General features: G+C 39.6%; 1 protein-coding gene across 2 annotated transcripts in view; it reads left to right on the top strand.

Annotated features, from left to right (window-relative positions):
- Window positions 1–17557, top strand: part of CDKAL1 (CDK5 regulatory subunit associated protein 1 like 1) — a 636289-nt gene that overhangs the window by 227879 nt on the left and 390853 nt on the right. For both annotated transcript variants that reach the window (XM_045004929.1, XM_045004930.1), the window contains exons 6-7: window positions 988–1084; window positions 11466–11514. In XM_045004929.1, the coding sequence (XP_044860864.1) occupies window positions 988–1084; window positions 11466–11514 (146 nt within the window). The remainder of the gene's footprint in view (window positions 1–987; window positions 1085–11465; window positions 11515–17557) is intronic.

The raw sequence follows: 17557 nt of genomic DNA, 5'->3' as shown, positions 1-17557 counted from the left end.
TGAGAGTGGACAACCCATAGGATGTCTGGGCCAGTGGAACCTGATAAAAAGTTGAATTTCCTTCTCTCTTGGACTGTTTGGGTATTTGAATTAGATGATCTGCTAATGTTAAAATAATAATAAAGTTCACTAATTATAAACTAGGGCTTGAATCCCACTTCGTTGTTTTCAGTACAGTTGGGTATAGCAGGTGCATAGTACTTTCTGTATTTTCAAGTTTCAGGAATGGCTTAAAATTCAATGCAGTATCTAGAATTAATTACAATATTTTAAAAAATGAAAGGATTTAGCTATTTGATCTTCAGTATTTCAGGTTCCCACTAGGTGGCAAGATAGTGCCTGAACTAAGGAATTATATAAATTAATATTCACATAAATATTTAATCTGGCAAAGGTAAACAGTTCAAGCTTGAAAATGTTCAATCCAGTTTTAATAATAGTTTTAAACACTAATGTAATTTATCATTTCAGGCTGCATTAAATAGCTGTTAAATTGTGAGCTAATGGTTCTTGTTCACATAGACTGTACCTTTTGTTTTAAATGACTTGTCACGAATCAGGCTGTAGATGTGTGCCCCAACTGCCTCAACCACATATCCCTCTGCCACAGTTGTGGTAGATAAAGCATAGCTAAAGTTTATATTAGGACTTTCAGGATTATCCAGTGTCAACGTCACTGCCCTGTCCCTCAGATGAAGGCACAAACTTGGAAGTCTGCCATGTGTGTTGTGTTCTCATTGTAGATGGAAAAGGCAGCTCAAATCTCTGATTTGTCAGGATTTTCTTTAACCCGGGTTCAAACATGGACCTATCCCATTAACTATGGTACTGTTTGCAGCAGTGTTTGCTTTTCTGTGAACAAATAAATTATTCACCTTATTTGATGATGAATGCTATTCCAGGACTTGTAGATACTAGGTAGTTACTTTACAATTCAAAGGGATTGGCTTTCAGAAATTAATTCTCACTTTTTAAAAATCATTTTAGGAAAGCCCAAGAAGATGACAAGAAAGTGGTTTTAGCTGGATGTGTTCCACAAGCCCAGCCTCGTCAAGATTACCTCAAAGGTCTGAGCATTATAGGGGTAAGAACATTTGTCAAATAGAAAAGACCTGTTAAGATTTTCATATTCATTTTCTTGCCCATAAGAGTCATGTAGTGTTGCTGTCTGAAGTTTTATATTAACTTGTTGGTTAGATGAGCCACAGCTATGGACAATATCTTGTGTTTAAAAAAACGAGGCTTTTCACACAATTTTTCAATGCCAACAACTAGACCAGTGGTAGGCAACCTATGGCACGCGTACCAAAGGCGGCACGTGAACTGATTTTTAGTGGCACTCACACTGCCTGGGTCCTGGCCACCAGTCCGGGGGGCTCTGCATTTTAATTTAATTGTAAATGAAGCTTAAACATTTTAAAAACCTTATTTACTTTACATAGAACAATAGTTTGTTTATATATTATAGACTTATAAAAAGAGACCTTCTAAAAACATTAAAATGTATCACTGGCACGCAAAACCTTAAATTAGAGTGAATAAATGAAGACTCAGCACACCGCTTCTGAAAGGTTGCCGACCCCTGAACTAGACTTTCTTCCTTTCTTCTATTGGGAAAGCCTAGCGTTCAGTCCCTCTCTAAACCTTTTCGCTTTGTGGTTACATTTCACTATGGTTCAATGGATGCTTTGTGTCAAATACATTCTTGCACGTAATTGAGGTTTAGTCTGTATGCAGAATTTAGTGTCAATGTCCTATGCAGCCTGCAGGGGGTGAAGGCAAGGATTAACTCCGCTACTTTAAATATAATCTTCTATGTTGTTGTTAGAAAGAAATACAACTAGTTAAAGTCAAAATGCAAAAGAGACAATAGTGTATACATTGTATAGGTAGCACCTGATTTTCATCGCGTTTGGGTTTTTTTTACTTCTTGCCTTTGGGCAGAGTGACTGGGGAACGTGACAATTTTACACTCTACTCAGGGCAACAGAAAGGGTTAATGCATCCGTGTCTGTGAGCTGTTAAACAGTTGGCATGCTTCACCCTTGTTGTGAGGATCCTGTGTATTGTAGTTTTTAAAGTGCTTTTGTATCCTTTGGGATGAAAAATACTGTATAACTGCATCAGCATTGAAAAATTGTCATGAAAATCGATGATCTCAGGTGCAAAATGCTAAGGATTCTTCATCAATTAAGTCTTTAAATAAAGACTAAATGTCTTTCTAAAATGCTTTTGTTGGGCTTATTGCAGTAATTGCAGAGTGAAGTTTTGTGACTTGCATTATGCAGGTCAGAGCAAATAGTACTACAGGTTCCTTCTGGCATTAAAAGGTATTAAATGTATTAATTAAAATATACTCATCCTCACTTAGCTATCATGAGAATAAACCAAAACTAATCTTTTAACTTCCTTGTTTTCTTTAAAGTCATTCTGGGTGAGTAAAAAGAGTTCTTACAAAGCCAAGTAGGAAGTAGAACATAAACTAGGTATGCTTTTTAATTATAATTTTCCATTAAGATAGTTTCTGTGCTTATTGCACTATTTGAGACAACCGTTTTACAGCTTCCTTCATACTACTATGTATACTCAAAATATGTTAACCAGCCACCCACTCATAGAAATTTAGAGTTTAAAGGGACTTCAAGAGGTCATCTAGTCCATTCCCAGCACTGAGACATATATAGGGATCAGTTGAATCTACATACAATCCTGCACAGTAGGTTAAGGGGATGTGAAGTGCCCCCTTACTCTCTTTTATATGCAGGCTGCATTGCGGGTCACAATTTGGTGGGGAGAACCTCTCCAGGGCCACTGTTCTCATATCTGTGCAAATGGATGGGAGTGAAACAACCTTTGACTCTGTCACCCTCAGTGCAGCAGCCAGTTTGGTACAGCTTGCTTCCTCCATGCAGCAAGGGAGCAGCAAGGACTGAATTGTGACTGAGTCCCTACTCTGCCCCTGGAGTGCATAATTATGTGATCTGTGCCAATCTAGCCTGTAGTAAATGTACAAAAATCTGTACATAAAAAGACAGAGAATAGTAAGGAAAGCATATACTGGATTAAAAAAAAAAAGAATGTGCCTATATTCTCTGACCTAGATTGTGATTTGTGATATGCTGTGTCAATTTTTGAGCATCCAGTTGGAGGAACTGATTTCTAGAGGGTGATAAATGCTTTTCTGAAAATCAGACCTCTTCACTTCATCTTAAGTTGGGCTCCCAAAATTACTAGTTACTAATTAAAATATTTTCCATTTTGGATTTGAAACAGACAAATGTCTATTAAAAGTTAACTAGCGCGATTAACACAGTGCCCCCAAATCATTGGAATTGGCCTTGGAAACATTGAAATGATGTTCACAATAAAGATGCTAATTATAAAGATAACAGCAGTGTCCATGAAAGTTATAGTACCAGAAACATAGGACATCATAAGTACACAAAGCTCTTGTTCTATAGACCTAAATCTTCAAAAGAGAAACCCTGGGTTAGATTCTCCCTTTATCTCTGCTGTATTATGCTTTTGTTCCCCCTCTGCCCCCCTCCCTTCCTACACACACACACATTGGGTCACACAGAAAAGTGTGTGCTTTCCCTCCAACTAGTATACAATATTATTTAGTGTTAAATTCCTCAAATAGAGGATTAAAAGTGCAGTAATGTCAATCCACACTAAGGAACAATACATTTTGACATACTAATGTTTTTAAAAAGAGAGACTCAGCATCCTATTATAGTAAAATATTCTTTTAAAAAGGCAATTGTAATGAGACTGAGAAATTGGAAGTGTTTTGTTGGCAACTTCATGCTGATTCAGCTATGAAAATGTAAATGTTATAAGGAAGCAGTTGTGAAAACTTTGCTTTACCACCAGGTGTTTTTGTTGGTCTCATCCATGTGTTGAGTAATAGAAATTTGATTTGTCATCAGTTACGTAAGCTGTACTATATTTTAAGCAATGTTGTCTGAGAATGTGGTTTCTTGCTAACAATTATAAGTCTCTTGGGATAACTTTGTAGAGAGACAGTGTGTCAGAGTAGAGTTCCCTTGGAAAATGTTGGTCTGGGTATGACGAAGGTTGAATGAGGAAGTTGCAGTATTTGTGTAACTACCAGTAAGACTATGGCAATTGAGGGCTTCTTTTAATCAGTGCCTTGAATATACAGAACTAGACTTTAAAGTAATTTCTTTTGGATGTTATATTGTGTATTCACACATATAGTAGCATTGCATTTTTAACTGCCTTGTAACAATGCCCTTTGAAACAGTGTACTGAGAGTTTAAATTCTTCATACTGATGTGATAGTCTAAACCAGTGTGATACATTGGGTTATATTTTTCTGAGAACATTTAAAGTCATACAGTTTACACAGTAGATTCCACTTAATAGCAATCCTGATAATAGCAGCTTGTGGTTATTGGCAACATAGTAATCAGAAACAAATCCCATCCCATAAATATCAGTGTTAATGGGATTTGGATTATTAGCAACAGGTGTGCCGCTTATGAACAACTTTATTTAGAGAGAAGGCCCTATCTGTATTCTGTTTCCTGCCTCTGAGCATGCATAGCTGAGTGCTTCCACTGTATGCCATGGCTTCCAAACACATGAAACTGTCTTTTGCTGATAAAGTTCAGGTGCTGGAGGCCCTACATGAGCCCACAGCTAAGCAAGTGAGAGTAGCCAAGAGGTTTGTTTTCTCAAAGTGTGTTGTTTTGTGCATTCAGAACAACAGCCATAACATTTTATAGGAGCACAGGAACAGCACAGACTGAGGCTGTGAGCGCCAATGTGAGAGAAAGGAAGTAGATATTGGTCAAACCCCGTGGCTCTGGTTTCAGCATATGCTTAGCCACGGTGCTTGACTCTTCTGGCCAATGCTGAAAAAGAAAGCGAGTCACCTAGTGGTAGAGCTTAGGAAGGACACTAACGCTGCAAGTGGCAGGCTTAGAAAGTGGAAAGCTGGGCATAACATGATTCAGCGCAAAGAGCATGGCAAGAAAGATAGGTGCTGACCTTTTCAGCAGTCACTGAATGGTGGGCAGACACCCTCCCCAGCATTCTCGAGCAGTACCAACCACATGACATTGCTGATGAGACTGGTGCTTTCCTGACAGAGGCTTTGGCATGCTGAAAGAAGGGTTTACAGGAAGGGCAGAGGGGGAATTGCCATTAATTGGAAATTGTGCAAACATGGATGGCATGGAGAAACAGCCTCTCAGGGTGATCAGAAAGAGCAAGTGCCCTTGTTGTTTCCCTAAGGACCGCTCTGAACTTTCTGTGGTCTACAAAACCTCAGCCAGGGCTTGAATGACTAGTTTGTTGTTTGAAGAGTAGTTTAAGAACTGGAATAGAGAGCTGTGGCTACAAGACCAACCCATATACCTTTTAATTGACAATTGCCCAGATCATTCAGCTCACGTAATGCTATCATATATGATGTTAAAATTCTTGCCTCCATATGCAACCTCAGTCATGCAGCCAATGGGCATGGGTGTCATTAAAAACTTCAACAGTCACTACTGTTCACCTCTTAATGCTCACATTACTGCCTCCGTGGAAGCCTACCCACCCATAGGAGATATGGATGTTTCAGAAAAAAAACCCCAAACCCTGTGATTGATGCACTTCATCTTGCTAAAGAGTCACGAGTTGCTGTTGTCACACAGACTGTTCTAAACTGTTTCAGGAAGGGAGGGTTTTCATCAACAGAAATTGATGGTGTGGTGGGCATTCATGTTCTGGATGATGTTTCTGTTCCTGAAAATCTAACTGCAGAGGAATTTGAGGCCATTGTTTAGTTTGAGCGTTATTTGGAGATGGAAGATGAGCTTTCCAATTCCAAACTTCTGGCAGTGGCTGTAAAGTACCAGCAGGCTTATGAGAGATAAGAGGATAGTGCATCTGACGATAAACCTGAAGAGCTTTCCCCAACAGAGCAGCTATTTGCTGTGGACATTTTTCTCAGGATATTCCAGAGTCGGCTTTGAGAATGGTTATGTGCATGCACACAGAATTGAGAAGGATTTAGAAGTGGAGATGGCAAAATGAGGAAAACAGACAACATTGAACAAATTTCATTCTTATTTTTTTAAATTTTTATTTATTTTATTTTTAAAAATCTCATGCTGCTTCAATTTGTGTGACACTAAGTGTAATTACAGTACTGTTCAGCATACAAAGACTTATACTATAAGTGTTTTATAAGTTTTTCTTTAGGGTTTTTTAAAAACATTTTCTTTACACAGTGTTGTAAAATTGTGTTCCATTTTACAGTATTTCTTGTGATACACAGCAAGCTGAAATGTCCTAAGTTTGTGCTAAGCATTTTGGTACACTGTAATTCAGTGTTTCTCAAACTGGGGTCCTCCTACCCCTCTCTCCCAGCGCCTCCTGCACGCTGGGGAACAGCTGTTCAGCGGTGTACAGGAGGCGCTGGGAGGGAGGCGTAGGAGCAGGGCTGGGGTGTGCTCGGGGGAGGGGGCGGAAAGAGGCATGGAAGAGGAGTGGCAGGGTTGGGCAGGGGCGGTGCCTTGGGGGAAGGGGTGGAGTGGAGACAAGGCCTGGGGCTTAGCGGGAGGCTTGGGAGTCCGCAAAAATGTTTAAATCAAAATGGGGGCCCTTGGGTTGTGAACGTTTGAGAACCGCTGCTATAATATGTATCCATTACTGTTTGCCATGTTTGGTTTTCTTTAGTACTGAAAGTTAATAAACAGTTTCAGAACTATTGTTCTGGGCAATGTTTCATTGTTCCATGCTCATTTTTCTGTGTATCCCCCTGAAAACAATGCCCTCTGCTTATTGGCAGCTTCTGGATAATAGCAACTTTTAGCTGGAACCAAGAGGTTGCTATTAAGTGAATCTACTGTACACTGGCATCTGTAAAATAAGGATAATACTTCCTTATCTCACAGAGGTTTATAAGGCTAGAATGCGTTAATGTTTGTGAGACTTATGCTCTGTGCATCCTAGATAGAAGCCTTTACAAACATGAATTCTCAATGTGTATTTCAGGAAAGGAATAAATTGGGTTGAATTTTATGTGGAATGATTTTAAATGGCAAATCTGGTTGGAGAGCTATAAGCCCAGCATACAGGTGCAGATTTGCTTTTCAGTGCTGTGGAGAAGAGTGGTTTCATGCAGAGAGCTGTCTTAATGAGTGCTGCTCAATTGATTGACCTCTGGCTTAAATATCTGTTACTGCTTATTCAGGTAGATATGCTTGAGTCTGTACAGCCAGGCTGCAAGGTGACTGTATTTCAAACACTGAAGTGTTCAGTCTGAAAATTTGGTGTGTAAACAGAAAGCAACACTCTCGAAAGTGTCACTTCTAATAAACATTTCTTTTTGTCCTATAATTAGTAGACCACACAAAACCAGCAATATGATAGAGCAATTTCTTGTTAACATTGTATTTAATGGTACATCAAAATATTTCATAGAAATTTCCAACCATGTTCACCTAGCAAGGGATATTAAAGGCAATAAAAAAAGAGTTTCTTTAAATACATTGGAGCAGAAAAAGATGAAGGAAAGTGTAGGTCCTTTACTTAACGGAAAAGAGAACTAATAATGGATGACATCAAGAAGGCTGAGGTGTTTAATGCCTCTTTTGCTTCAGTCTTCCCTAGAAAGGTTAATGGCAACCAAATACTCAACATAATTAATATTACCAATAAGGGAGAAGGAATCCAAGCCAAAATAGGGAAAGAACAGGTTAAAGAATATTTAGATAAGTTAGATATATTCAAGTCAGCGGGACTGGATGAAGTTCATCCTAGGGCACATAAGGAACTACCTGAAGCAATCTCGGAACTGCTAGCAATTATCTTTGAGAATTTATGGAGGATGGATGAGGTCCCAGAGGACTGGAAAAGGGCAAACATAATATCTATCTTTAAAAAGATAACTTTGCCCAGCAGTACCTATAGGGCTGGCTCTTGTGCCTTCTGGCTTTTGCACTACCCCTGGATGTTCAAGGGCAGTGCTGCCCCAAACCCTCACAGTTCCTTCTCACTGCCTGCAGCTAGAATTGGAGCATTCTGTGTGGTGATTTTCTTTACACAGTTTTTTCTCAGTTTCTCTGGGAATTTATTCTACCTGGTTCATTGTTAGTGTACTTAAAGTAGTAACCTTAGGTTTAGTTACAGTAGTTCGGATAGATAGTTGCCCTAGATGATGCCCTCACCAGGGTTTAAACTTTGTCTTGGGGGGTAGCTATCCCCAATAGTGACCCCCACACCTGATGTTTGTTGGGTACATTAAAGGCGCTTTATATGCAGGTTGTTTAAGAAGAGGACACAGTTGATGATAAACTAGCAGCTGAAACAGCATCTCTTAGAGCAGGCACCGGGGACCGCAGATTATCCAACTTTTCTTCAGAGCCAACATGAAATGTGACACCTGGCTCAAGATTCAGGGCTTTCCCCTGGAAGAAAGATTGATTATTCTCCTGCTTTGGGTCCTCTGAGGAAGAGGTCCCATAAGACCAATAGGGACCATTCCAGGACTCAGAGGGACTCCTGTTCGTCACTTCAGAAGAGTGCTGACTGGCACTTTGAGGCCTCTGGTATGCATGATGGGAGCTGGCTCGTCTAACTGCTTCCCGGTATCGTGCTCAGAGCAGCTGGACTCTAATGTTGACTGCGGTTCCCACCATGTGGTGTCCATTGAGTCCTGTAACAATGATGGCAGCATTGGCACTGATTGTCTCCACACTGTTGGCATATCCAGCAGTGTCAGACCTGCTCTTCCTTTATGCTCCTGATTCTCCTGTAGTTTAGAGGCTATCAGTTGCAGCGCCTTCTACATTGTCCCCTTCTGCTGCACCACTGGCACAGTCTGTTAGGGTTGCAGAGCTGCCTTGCTCATCTGCACTGTATTCTGCACCATCTGGGGCTCAGACTGCAAGGTTGTAGTCGTCGTCCTTTGCAGTACTGAGAGGCTCATTGGCACAGACACTGTCTTTGACACCGATGTATGTATTACAGACCCCTTCATTGAATTCAATGCTGACCTCGGTTTCACCACCCTCGTTTGCTCAAGTGCTGGCTATAGGGCAACGTCTCTTCAGGAACCAACAGTATCAACTGCTCCTTGATCCTCAGCAGCAGTGATGACTTCATATTGGGTTCCAGATGAGACTGACCGTTTGTTGGCTTCCTCGGGGGTGGCTACTCCATTCCCACTGGATTACTCTGAGGGCTCCTCAAGATCTTGTTTGGAGACTTCTTTCTCTTCCTTTTCACTGTCAAAGCACTGTTCTCGATCCTTGGATCTCCATCTATACTGGCATCAGCACCATTCTAGCAGTAGAGATAGCAGTCCCTGGCCTACTACCTACTGGCCACCAGTGCCCTACGACTATTCCCAGTGGCCTCTTTAGAGTGTGACTCAGTCTGGGAGTTCCCGCTCTTGATTCAGCCCGGGGAAGATGACCGATTACCGCTCCCTCTACTACACTTGCAGTCGGAGGTTATTCTTCCTGAGCCAGTCCAGTCGACCCTCTTGTGCAGGTACTTGAATCTCTCCCCTTCACCTCCCCATCAACCTCCATTGGTCCTCCTTTCTTTTTGGATGACCTTGAAATACCGGACTCTTCTTCACCAGTGCCTGATGACTCTGTCATACCAAGACCCTCTCAGGTATCTGTATCAGACTTTTGGGATCCAGGCTGAGTACATGCAAGAGAACACACACATGTTGCTGGATATCCGCCAATCCTCAGCCTCAAGGAGAGTAATTTTCTAGATAAATGAAGCCCTTTTGGAGCCTGCTAAATTCCTCTGGAATATCCATTTCATTACTGCTTCCCAGCTAAGTGGTCTGAAAAGCGGTGTTATGTCCCCATGCAGGGCTTTGAGGCACAGGGAGTGAGTGCTGCTCTGTCGGTGCTGCTAGGCAGAATTCTCTGGCTTTGTGCCCTGGGCATGTGCACACCCAGTGGAATACATATCTGCACCAACATCACGAAGAGCACAGTTACAATACAGGTAAGTAAAAATCTTTTGTATTAAAATTTTGAAGTAAGGCTGAGGATTAAATTACAGGAGGGTAAAGTTTTTCTTTTTATCTGTACATTGTGTAAAAGAGTCAGGCCCCTTTTAAAAATGCTGCAGGAGATATTACTGGGAGAGAAATCTTATATCAAGAAGTACTGTCTCTCTTAATAGGAAGATGTCTCCTGATGGGGACTTCTGGTGTCCTTGGAGAGGTAAACCACTCAATCACACATGATTGATTGATTTTTTGGTGCAGAGATTGTCATTATACATGCAATTGAGTAGAGGAAATAAAGTGATGTGTGAGTAATTAAAATAGTAATGATGAAAAAGTTTTATATAGTAGAATGAGTTGTGCTGTAATTACATATGATCATTTTATCTGTGTATTAACAAATTCTTTTCTTTCCTGTGACAACATAAAGAACATTCCAGTGTAGATATATTTTTCTAGGTCAGGTAAAATGTTTTGTTCCACAGAGTTTAAAATTGGAAGTCAACACCCTTTCTTCCTAAATGCATGGGACTCCAGCCAAGTAATTCCCTTTAATTTCAGTTAGAGGTACTTTATATTGGAGCCACATAGTGCAATACGCACCTTGAGTCTTGCCCTCCTGGTATCTCACTTGTCATCACTGTAGTATTGAAGTTCCAGTAACTTGCATAAATCCTTTGGACATACACTTTCAAGAAATATATTTCTTGACCATATCCCAAGAAAATGAAAGTGCAGTGTACTTGTGGTTTTTTTCTTTGAGCTCAATATATTGATTTTAAAAGGGTTTAAGAATTTCATAAGTGAATTTCCCCACTGCACAATAAGAGAAGGGCAGTGATCACAACTATTTTAGGTTAGGAATACAACCAGACTTATTTTTTAATGCCCACTGTTTTAAAATTATCACGAGTTGCTAAAACCTTTAACTCATGAGCTAAAATTTCCAATTCTTGATCAATATTAAACAATTAATTAAAAAAAAGATTAAAATCTATTTTGGACTTTTGAGAGGTGTAGTTATGAAACCCTAATTTGAAATATGTAATCGGTATTCTATAGAATGTTTTTAGCTTAGAGTATGATCTTAAGTTTTGGAATTTCTTGAACTTTTTATCCAGGCCTGACCTAGCTTAGCTTACTAGCGCTGACAAGGTACCCTGTGTAACATTTCTGCAGATCTTAAAGACTGTGTAAAAGAAGCTCATGGATCCTTTTTTATCCTATTAAAGAGAAATTATTTGTTCTGCTAGGAAATAGAAACCAAGTGTTTCAGTATAGGTGAATAGAATCATCTGTTCTCTGCCCAAGACAAAATAATACTACACAACACTATCCTAAATGGAAATATAACCAAAAATGATTTTAGTTTCTTCCACACTACTGAATGAAATACATGTGAAACAAGAATTTTTCAAATCCATCAAAACAGCTTAGTTTATTGATCTTCTGGTCCTTTTTTCAGGTTCAGCAAATAGACCGTGTAGTAGAAGTTGTGGAGGAAACTATTAAAGGTAAGCCTTACAATTGAAATAACTGCCATTCTGCTGACTGCTGTGAGCTTTATTTAGTAGACACACTGTGACACGTTCCACACCATTCTGTTTTGATCAGATAAGTAAATGAAGGATTTTCTGTTCATGTAATGATGCACTATGCAATGTATGCATCACAAAAGTAATGGTTGCAAAGATAAAATATGACAAGGTTTGTGGGTTACTAGATTTAAAGGTGGAAGATTCTTTGGACACATTTTAAAAATCCTTTTTACCTATCTAAATAGGATAGCTGCTATAAACTCATTATCATATCTTTTGAACTTGACCGAGACCAATGCAGGTTCGAGTGAAATATTTGAGTGAGAGAAGAAAATCAAGACGTGACACATTGAAATTTCAAACCACGTGGCCGTTTATTAACAAGGGTAAATTGCAACTTGGTCTGGGGAGGAGCGATTTTACCAGCCAACAATATTATCAGAACAGGAATACACACACAACTCGAATCAAGAGAAAAACAAGTCACCATATCACTAGAGCAGCAATATACGCAACTTGAAACAGTCTATTTGCATCCAACAACAAGAAACTAAACAATCTGTGATTAACCGCTCACTAAAATCTGAAATATGGACACAAACTGAAATACACCAACTAACTACAATGGCAATTAATACAGCAATATGGCTCTCATATACTATGTACACAATCTTGCATCAAATAAGGAAAGGGAAAAGGGAAAGATGCTAAACCAACAGAATATTTACAGAAATTAAAATGCACATACCACACTCCAGGCGCAGCTGACCAGCAGTACAGACACCAAATGCATGACAATTTGGGGGGGGTGGGGGGGAAACCAAAAACAACACAACACGAGCCGGCAAAATCCGGAGGAGACCCTGGCTGAAAGGGTAATCAGGCCTTTCAGCTAACACGCGGATACTCCTGCCGTTTTTGGCACGGGACATAGTTTTATTCGAAGACCCTTACTCGTGTCAGCATCTGATTGGTCCCCAGCTCCTACACCAACCAGGTTCTGAGCTGGTGCCCTCTACGTCAACAGGTACTGCACCTGGCACACTAAATTTATGCACATGACACGCTGATATTGTAGCACACGGTACCAATGTGACCTACAATTGACCAGACAGAACATTCGAGAATAGGCACACGGCACTATAATGTTGCACACTGCACCTTAGGGTAGCACACGGCACCACGGTGTTGCACACGACACCAATGTGACCTTTTGACCGACAATTGGCCATACAGACGCCATGTTTGAGCATAGGGTTGCGACAGAACTCTCACAGTTTGTTTATTTAGATATTTCGTCTCATTTCTACAAGCTTTCTTCAACAGGGCAGCTAAACAGTCTACTGGTTTAGTGGTTCTTGTGTAACTATGTTGGTTGTTCACTCTTGCTGTGTTCATGTATATACACAAAATATTTTGCAGTGAAGTATTGTAAAGAGTGCATTGTTTCTTCAGTCTGACTAGTGAACATTCATTATTTAATAAATCAATTTGTCTGGTTCTTTCTGGTCTACATGACATTGTCTCCATTACCAATCAGGTTGTAAAATTACTGTTCCATGAAGCATTCAAACTACATGGCTCAGCCTAAGTGGCTGTGCTTTTAATGTAAACAAGCAGCTGGTCCATGAGATGTTGTCTCTAACTTTTGTTCTTGAGTACGATAAGTTTTTGGAGCAGAGCATGAAAATGCATAAACCAAACTAAGTAAAGAAGGTGCTTCTATTAAGAGATTATGTAGTGTGGTTTAAAGGCTCTGCAAAGTATAATTTGAGTGGCTGAATAATATAACACTTGTACTGCTTTCATCTTACTTTTAAAATGAAAACCGCCCCCTTAGGTACTCCCAACCAAAACACAAAAATAGTTTGCTATTACTTTAATTGACATTTGTCATAACGTAAGACTGCAAAGCAGATTCCCTCAAAAAAAACAAAAAATTCTGCCTGCCTCATTTACCTTGACTTGTACCTTAGTCTGCGAGTAGTGCCACTGAAGTCAGTAAAATGATGTGGATAGTAAAGTACTATTCAAATCAGTGCACCTACCCATGGAATAATGTACTATCCACTGGGAGTAGGGGTGGCAGAATTGGGCCCAGTATGATGGGGCAGAGGGACAGAATAAGCTTTTTATGGAGTTTTTTTTTGTTCCTGTTTTCGTTCTCATAACATACTGAAAATAGAAACATTATAGTTCTCTGTGGTGATCTTTTGGTACTTGCTGGCATTAAACGAGTCAGTCATTGCCTCAGGAGCATCATGCTGCTCTTGGTAACCTGTTAGGAAGTTTAGCTGCTGTGTCATCCAGAATTAGTGTCTTGTATCTTAATGAGATGATCCATCTGCTGGTGTAGATAAGACCCTTAAAAAGATAAGAAGCACCATGATTTTTGTAAAGTGTACATAGCTTCAAATCTCTGATTTTCTGTGTGTGTTTTTTGTTTTTAGTTTTGTTTTTTAGGGAGTCAGAATAAGATTATCACTTAAGTCTGGCTTGAAAGCAAGCTAGGAAATTTTTGGCAATGGCAAAAATGATTTGATTCTAATTTATTTAAAAATTGTAATTCACTGTTGATATTGCATTTGTGAAGTGTTATTGTTCATTAAAATAGCAGTTTTGAAGCTTCTTGTAAAAATGGCCGTATATAAAATTAAACTTTAAAAAATGAGAATTATGGAAACAGAGTTTAGAGAGAGACTGTGCATAACCTTGGGACTCAGTTCCCTTGCTGCTTATCCTAATTACAAATTGGATAGAAAGGATTAATTGGGCTGTTGAATTCAATAGCTGATGCCAGTCCCTTCTGGGTTTTTTTTTTTCAGAAGGGAGTGGGGCTCAGAGTTTATCAAAGATTTATTGGAGAATACAAACTGTAAAAGTAAAATGCTTAACATAAATCTAACAGAAACTAAGGGACATTGTCAAGTACATTTAGATGCCAAATATAGATGATGTAAAAAGCTGGTTTTTGCAAAAGTCTAACACCAGTAGAAGTGTTTTCATGTAATTAGAAAAAGCATTTCAAAGGGAAATTATTTTAAAGGAATAATATTCCTCTGCATATTTGAAACCCAAATATTGGAGCATTCTGCCAATATCTGAGAATGAATATGTGAATCTGATTAGATACTTATATAAAGAGAGTGAAATTGACTAGGGCATTTTCATTTCCAAGCTAAGTGAAATACAGCAAATAAAAGCATAATTGGTGAAGAGTAACTTAGATTTGTAATATGTAAAAATTAAAATACCTAATAAGTTATAAATAGTACAAGCAAATTCAAGTGAAATGTAACTCAAATGTCTTTGTAAGGCTGTTGTGCCATCTATTACAACTTTTGGTGCCTCAGCCTTAGAGGAAAGTATAGGGGTGGAACAAAAATGCAACAAAACTGGGAGGTCCAATTTCTGCTAGTACATTAATGTCACGGCCTTGGTTATTGTAATTTAGTTGGGGTATTTTAAAAAGGAAAATGAAAAGATTTCATGGATGTTGTACTCTCTTGTTGAAAATTCATGGAGGAGTGGCTAAATGTTTCATAAAAATAAATGTGTATTTACCTGGATGAACAGATAATAAGTAAATAACTGATTTATTGATTTATTTATGGCAAACCTCTATAGGTTCATTCACAATACAGAGAACTCATTGCTAGGTAGGTCCTATCCCATCATCCATAGAAGTTATTAATATTGATGACTTGAGAGGCATTGGAGACAGCTATATAGCTATAGCTGCAGCAACCCCATTTGAGCTGTTTCTACCTTCAGAAGTGAATGAGGATGCTCCTGCTTCTATCTGAAGATTTTTTTTCTCCACAAACTTGAATAATGTTTACTCTGGATATCGAAATTGAATAGACTTACAGAACCAGCAGCTGGGCTCTACAAGACAGCATGTCAGATATAAACATCAGCATTCTTATGCAGTCTGAAAATATTTTTCATACAGTTCACAGAGAGATTATCCCAGCACCAGTTTCCAGAGTAGTACTCTTCATAGAGTGAGTCCATGCTTGCTCAGGTTCCACTCTGATGGGGTTATTTCTGAGATTTTTCTTTGACTTCTTGAGCTGAAATAGTACAAAATACATGGATCCTGAAGGTGATATGAAAAAATAAACCTGATACAATTTCAGCAGTCTCCCTGATCACGAGCACAATCATTTCCTCTTCAATTAAACTAAAAAAAAAATAAAAAAAAAATAGCCCTATTAGTGAGTTCAAAACCTACATGAATTAAGAACAATCACTGTACCCCCAAAAGAGGATAATTTCTGTGGAAATTAGTCCAAATTCTTACTACTAGACTGGAGGCTTTTATTTTCAGTCTTGTTTCTCACTGTTTAAATCATAGTCGGAAAGTCCAGGTTTAGGCCTTGTCTACGCTAAAGAGTTTTGTCAATGCAAGTTTTGCTGACATACAGCCACCGCTTTATTTAAACCCTTGTTGCATGCTATACTCCTTGTGTTGGCAGAACACATCCACGTTAGCAACTCTTGCATTGACACAGAGAGCAGTGCACTGTGGGTAACTATCCCATTGTGCAGTTGGCCACACGGTGCTTTGGGAAGGGTTTGCAGTGCCTCATGTCACATGATACAGGTTTCTCAATCCCATCATTCGATGGGCATTCTACTAGATTGCCAGCTGCTTTTCAACTGAAGTTTGGGGGGCAAAGAGAGTGTGTGTGAGACAGGGTGTGTGTGTGTGTTGGGGGAGAATGAGTGTGTCAGCATGCTGTCTCGTTAAGTTCAGACAGCAGCCGGAAGCAACCAGTCCTGAGGCAGGAGAAGGGGGACACCCCCCAACATCAGCCCCCACCTCCCTCCCTGGCTCTGCTGTGCTCCCTCCTGCAGCAGCAGCCCACTTGCCTGCCAGCTGCTGCATTGCTAGTGCCGGGGAAAGCAGAATTCCAAGTTAATGTTTTGATTCTGTGATTCCCTGCGAGTTCTCCAGAGCCTCCTCTCTCCACAGACCAATAATCCAACCCTCCCCTGTAGTCCAGGCAGCTCTCCACACTGAGCAGTTTCAGAACTTCCTGGTGTTTAAAGGGGAGGAGTGCATGCCTGTATAACAGGATGCAGGACAGAAGAGTTCAAAAAAGTGAGCAGAGCAGTCACAGTGGGCATTGTGGGATATCTCCTGGAGGCCAGTTACGGTGACATAATGAATGTAGTGTCTACACTGATGCTTTGTCACTCTAACTTTGCCGCAAAAAGCTCTATGCCTCTCGTCAAGCTGGGCTTTTTTTGTCAGCAAAACAGGAGAGTTTTGCCACCAAAAGTAGCATTGTGGTGTGTACATCTCCACTGGTTTGTCGACAAAAACTGCCTTTTGCTGACAAAACTGTGTAGTATAGACAAGGCCTCAGAGGGAAGACTTATCCTACTGATTTGAGAAATAGACCCCCAAAGATGGACTTTGCTTCTTAGACTTGAAAATAATATATTTACGTGTTCCTAATGGCCACTTCAGCTTTCTGTATTTTAGAAATAGACTCCAAACATTTTTTATGATGTAGCTTTACTTTTTGGCTTACCTTCAGTCCTCTCAAGTCTCCGAGATACAAGACAAGAAGATTCATATTTTTCGTCATATCAACTGCCTATTGAGGAAGCTATGTTGACTGAATTGCGTTCAAGAGATAGAGTTGCCTTCAACTCTTACATCACCACAGCTTTTATCATAACTCTTAAAAGTGCCTTAATTCCTTCTATAATCTCTTTCAACTGACTGTGAAATTTCTTACCTCTCATAGTATTATTTTGTTGTGTCTGGTAAATTCTGGAAACTATACCATGTAAAGGACCATTTCCAAAGCATTCCATTAGTACCATATGGCTATATCTGCAGCTTCTTGGAGACCACTTATCCTGTGTGGATACTGTGCAGCAGAATACACTTAAGTTTTGGCAACTTCTGTTTTTTGTATTGCAGAATTGTAATTTTTATAGTCAAAGCTTGTATCAAATGATATTTGTACTTAAGCAAAAGCCTCTCCCCGTGGAAGAG

This window comes from Mauremys mutica, chromosome 2, assembly GCF_020497125.1.
Source record: "Mauremys mutica isolate MM-2020 ecotype Southern chromosome 2, ASM2049712v1, whole genome shotgun sequence".
Classification (NCBI taxonomy): Eukaryota; Metazoa; Chordata; order Testudines; family Geoemydidae; genus Mauremys; species Mauremys mutica.
Note: the sequence above shows the minus strand (reverse complement) of the source record. Positions and strands in the feature narration are given on the sequence as shown.